Below are 5,855 nucleotides of genomic sequence, written 5' to 3'. Positions count from 1 at the left end.
CTGAACCAAAGTCCCAGCTTTGCAACTTATAAATTAGGAAATCTTGGCCAACTTATGTGACCTCTCTGACCTCTCTAAACCCACGTGACCTCTCTTCATCTGCTAACCAGTACCTTTAGCAACATCTCAGGGTTTCAGTGGGAATAACTTAATTAGAAAAATTTAAAGTATAAAAATTAAATGCTCAAGAAATGGTAGACAGTTCAAAGCCTTCTAGGAAAGCCCCTGATTATATTGTGATTCACTCACCTTCCCCGCATAACCCTGGGTGACGTCATCAGGGCGTTTAATCATTTCTTATCCCTGGTAACTAGCACACTACCTGATACATAGTAAATGCTAGTACATCCTCGCAAAATGCTGTGTGCAGTCATGAATGAATGAATGTGAGCTCTCTGATTCTCTAGAGTGTCCAGGAGGTGCGAGCTCCCCCTGCAGCGGCAGGGGCATTTGTGCGGAAGGCATGGAAGGAAACGGAACTTGTTCCTGCCAGGTAAGCTCACAGATGTGTTCTTCTTCCCCCTCTCCTTCCCTGTTGTCCCTCCTTAAACACATGTGCACTAGGTGGAGTTTCTAAGAAGTAGCACTATTAGTAAAATGAGTATACAACTTGCGACAAAATGATCTCTTAGGGGCTGGAGACCTTTGAGAGAGTCAGTTCTCTCCTCAGGCTTAAGCACATCCCTCTGTAAAATAGGTTTGATAAAAAAAAAAGAAATACCTACATCATTACATTTGTTGAAAAAGTGCAATGAGTTTGTATGTGTGAAAATATTTCATGAAACTCTACAGGGCTGTAGAAATTACTGGATCTGTCTGTCCCTGTTAAGAATCCTGTGGTCACTGGATCTGCCAAGGAAGAATGTCTATTGTTACCCCACAAAAGTGACTTTTTGTGAGCTTCAAACCTTTGATAATTTAAATACAAAGAAATCCCTGTGAATGGGATGGAGCTTAATGTCTTCAGAAATGCAAAACTGAAAGAGTATTCTTTTCACTCTTGAGTGAAATTATATGTGACAGTTAGTACTTGCCCTCTGTTTGTATCTTTGGACTGACAAACCAGCTTCCTTCTGAGGAGCTCCAGACTCTTGGTGAAAAATGATGCAGAGTAATGTATACATTATAACACAAAACAGTCGAGTATAAAGGCAGAAATAGGAGAAAGAAGCTTCAGGAAAGGACAGAAGGAAGATACAGTCGAGAAAAAAGTACTGACCAGATCATCAGTTAGAAATCCCAGGGCTTCCTAGAACATCGACTGCTTGGGTCTCATGCCATCTACCTGGTTTTCTACAGGACGGGTTTGGAGGAACAGCCTGCGAAACCTGTGCTGAAGACAACTTATTTGGGCCCAGCTGTTCAGCAGGTAAGTCTGATTTTTATGTAATCAAATGCATTTGTAAGGGCTGAGAGTCAAACTTAGCTTAGGCAGCTGAAGCCCCCAGAAAGGCTATTCCTTGCAGGGGAAACTCCAAAGAGTTATGTAGAATGAAGTCTACACAGGCAAAACAAAGAATTGACAAGAAATGCAGTCTTCGAAAAAAGAGACAGTTTTCTGTGGTTTTCAGCACCGGCAGTCAGCTGCTCACCAGTAATGCTTTCTGGCAAACTTGGTAGCATCTCTCCAGGTTCCAGGATCCCATATCCACTTGTTGTTTGCTCTTGAGGTCTTTCTGGGTCCTGGTCTCAGCATAGACCTCCTTCCCAGGGACTTCTTTTTCCATGGTAGTTCCCACCAGATTCTGGTCCTTCCTTTCGGGAGTTCTCAAACACCTGAGGGGATCAAGGGTTGTTGGCTCTATTTTGCAGATTAAACAAGCAAACAAACAAATTGATACTGGCTTGTCCATTCTTTGGGGTCTCCCCAGAAATAGACCCTGAGACAAGGATTTCAGTACAGGGAGCATACTTGGCACATCCCAGAAACACCAAGAAAATGACATAGGGAATATAAAGGGTATGTTATCAAGCCAGAGACCAGCATAGATGATTAGAGCTTAATGCCCTGGGGAACTGGGTGTTACTGTAGAACTATAGAGCATTTCTCTTGGAGTCATCCTATCACAGGGGAGCGGGAACCACAGTGTGGTAGGCAAAATGAGGACCTCCCCCAAATGTCCACATCCTAAACCATTGGGCCTAGGAATATGTTACCTTACATGGCAAGAAGAATTCAGGTTGCATATGGGATTCAGGTTAATAATCATCTGATCTTAAAATAAAGAGATTATGCTGGATGATTAGATGGGCCTACTATACCCCAAAGTCCTTAAATGTGGAGGAGGAATGCAAAAGATACTATATCAGAGTGATGAGATGTGAAGAAGACTCTGCCAGCCTTTGCTATATTTGAAAATGAAAGGGGACCACAAGCTAAGCAATGTGGGTAGCCTCTAGAAGCCAGAGAAGACAACAGGCTGATTCCAGCCCCCAGTGAGCACTTGGGCAGAGCAGCCATCCTAGGAAGGGTTCACAGAACATTGGAAATTGGCTGGAAGACAAGGAATCGGTAAGGCCTAGAGAATGTGGGCATGGTAAGGACAGTGCCTGCCAGATTCAGTCTCCCAGAAAGGATATGTCAGGTGACCTTTCTCCAAGGCTTCCTTAGTTGTGGCTTTTATGGAAAAGTCAATTTTGGTAGACCCTGCTTTGATTCAAATATTTAATTCAAAAAATATCTGAATCAAAGCAGGGTCTACCAAAATTGACTTTTCCATAAAACCTATGCCCATATATAGACATTTCAACCCCATAAAACCTATGCCCATACATAGACATCTCACCCCCATAAATCTTCAGACTGTAATAACTTTGACCTGCAACATCAGAGACACTGTCTCCTAATCCACGGTTCCTTGAAAGCAGGCACTGATTTGTCTTTCTCCCTAGTACCTCCCATGGTGCTATTGCATGCAAGACATGCACTACACTTCTGTTGGCTGGGTGAGTAAGTGGGTGAGTGCATGAGTGAATGAATGAATGATTAAACTCACTCCAGCCATGTTGTCCTGACCCACAAGCTTGATTTTGAGAGGCAGCATGTACAGAGAATTAGAGCTTTGGCTTACACTCAGACTAGGCTTCAGCCCTAGGAACCCTAAGTTAACCAAGCACATGCTGTCTTGTCTTCATCTGTAAAAATAGAAACAATATTGTCTCCTTTAGCATTATTATGAGGATTTAGTGAGATCATCAGTACATAATAAATGTTAGCAACTGTTATTACTAATAACTAGTATTCCCTAGTGGCCCCCAATCTGGTGTTTTTGTTCATCCACCATTCCATAGAAGATGATTTCATAAGGATGTTGGCAAAAACAAATTAAAAACAGATGCTGCTGTTCAGGGTGTTTTTAACATTGTGTGCTATATTAAAGGACATGTCTCCCCATTTGGTCCTTTCCTACCATAATCCTAGGATCTGAATCACATATTTTGAATAAATATTGAAATGGAAAGGGAAAAAGGACAGCATCCAACACTGTTTACTTACCAAGAAAGCCAAGTATGGCTGGGGGATGAAAATTTAGAAAGATGAATCCATGTTACCTCCAAGAAATTGGTGCTGGTTGCTGATAAGAAAAGATATACAAGAAGATACTAAAAATTTCTAAATAAACTATCCTCTCTTCACACTTGTTTGTACCATGGAGGAAGGGGAAGTGAAAGGGAGAAAGGTGGATTAGAAACCTAATTTTTTTTCCTTTTTTTTTTTAACCATAGCAGATACCCTCCCCAATGTCCATCACCCTGATCATCAGCCACCTGATTCCTCACATTCCCCTCCCCTCTAAAAACCCTCAGACTGTTTCCTGAGATTAGGATTCTCTTATGGTTTGTATCCCTCTCTTTTTTCATCTTGTTTCAATTTTCCCTCCCTTCCCCTATAATCTAAAAACCCTCAGGCTGTTTCCTGAGATTAGGAGTCTCCTATGGTTTGTATCCCTCTCTTTTTTCGTCTTGTTTCAATTTTCCCTCCCTTCCCCTATAATCGTCTGATTTGTTTCTCAAATTCCTCATATCGGTGAGGTCATATGATAATTGTATTTCTCTAATTGACTTTTTACACTAAACATAATTCACTCTAGTTCCATCCACATCATTGCAAATGACAAGATTTCAGTTTTTGATGGCTGCATAGTATTCCTGTGTGTGTGTGTGTGTGTGTGTGTGTGTGTGTGTGTATCTTATCTTTATACATTTATCTGTTGGTAGACATCTAGGTTCTCTCTATAGTTTGGCTATTGTGGACATTGTTGCCATAAACATTTGGGTGCATGTGCCCCCCTGTGGATCACTATATTTGTATCTTTAGAATTAATACCCAATAGTGCGATTGCTGGATCATAGGGTAGCTCTCTTTTCAACTTTTTGAGGAACCTCCATACTGTTTTCCAGAGTGGTTGCACCATCTTGCATTCCCAACAGTGTAGGAGAGTTCCCCTTTCTTAGCATTCTTGCCAACACCTGACTTACTCATTTTAGCCATTCTGGCTGATGTGAGGTAGGATCTCACTATGGTTTTGATTTGTATTTCCCTGATGCCAAGTAATGCTAAGCACTTTTTCATGTGTCTGTTGGCCACTTGGATGTATTCTTTACAGAAATTTCTGTTCATGTCTTCTACCCATTTATTGATTGGATTACTTGTTTTTTGGGTATTGAGTTTGATAAGTTCTTTATAGATTTTAGATACTAGCCCTTTATCTGATAGGTCATGTGCAACTATCTTCTCCCATTCTGTCAGTTGTCTTGGTTTTGTTGACTCTTTCCTTCGCCATGCAAGCTTTTGATCTTGATGATATCCCAATAGTTCATTTTTGCTCTTGCTTCCCTTGCCTTTGGCAATGTTTGTAGGAAGAAGTTGCTGCGTCAGAGGCCAAAGTGTTTGCTGCCTGTGTTCTCCTCAAGGATTTTGATACATTCCTGTCTCACATTAAGCTCTTTCATCCATTTGCAGTCTACTTTTGTGTGTGGTATAAGGAAATGGTCCAGTTTCATTCTTCTGCATGTAGCTGTCCAATTTTCCAAACACCATTTGTTGAAGAGACTGCTTTTTGTTTTTATCTCTCAAATTCTCCCCTTGTAATCAAGTAGCTGTTTATCATTCTTTTTCTCGTCATTTTCTCATCATTTCTTTTTCTCATCATTTGGTCTTCTGTATCACTAATTTTCTCTTCTGCCTCATTTACACTAGCAATAAGAGCCTCCACTTTTTTTGTTTTATTTTATTTTTTCAGTGTTCTAAGATTTATTGTTTATGTACCACCCCCAGTGCTCCATGCAATACATGCCTTCCTTAATACCCACTGAGGTTCACCCATTACCCCACCCCTCTCCCTTCCAAACCCCCCAGTTTGTTTTCAGAGTCCACAGTCTCTCATGGTTCATCTCCCCCTCCAATTTACCCTAATTCACTTTTCCTTTCCATTTTTTACTGTACCTCATTAATAGCTTTTTTTACTCCAACTTGTTTAGATTGTAGTTCTTCTATTTCTTGAGAAAGGGATTTTATTTCTCCAGAAAGGGATTCTCTAGTAACTTCTGTGATTTTTGCAAGCCCAGCTAGGATCTTTATAATCATCTTTCTGAACTCTAGTTCTGACATCTTACTAATCTCAGTAAGGACTAGGTCCCCAGCAGTCAGTATGGCTTCTTGTGGTTTTGTTGTTGTTGTTGTTGTAGTTGTTGTTGTTTTTTGAGGCAAGTTTTTCCACCTTGTTAGTTTATCCAGAGAAGAATAGGTGAATGAGAGGACAAAATGCTAAAAGGGTAACAATGACCCCAGGAAAATATACACTAACCAAATCAGAAGAGATCCAAAACTGGGGAGAGAAGAAAGGAAAAAAACA

The 5,855-nt window shown here is 40.7% G+C and overlaps 1 protein-coding gene across 2 annotated transcripts in view; it reads left to right on the top strand.

Annotated features, from left to right (window-relative positions):
* Positions 1-427: 427 nt before the first annotated feature.
* Positions 428-5,855, top strand: part of STAB2 (stabilin 2) — a 137,959-nt gene continuing 132,531 nt past the window's right edge. For both annotated transcript variants that reach the window (XM_059402221.1, XM_059402222.1), the window contains exons 1-2: positions 428-493; positions 1,300-1,369. In XM_059402221.1, the coding sequence (XP_059258204.1) occupies positions 464-493; positions 1,300-1,369 (100 nt within the window). In that variant the 5' untranslated portion in view covers positions 428-463. The remainder of the gene's footprint in view (positions 494-1,299; positions 1,370-5,855) is intronic.

This window comes from Mustela nigripes, chromosome 6 (genome assembly GCF_022355385.1).
Source record: "Mustela nigripes isolate SB6536 chromosome 6, MUSNIG.SB6536, whole genome shotgun sequence".
In the NCBI taxonomy this organism is placed as follows: Eukaryota; Metazoa; Chordata; class Mammalia; order Carnivora; family Mustelidae; genus Mustela; species Mustela nigripes.
The sequence above is the reverse complement of the archived record's forward strand: the minus strand, read 5'-3'. Positions and strand labels throughout refer to the sequence as shown.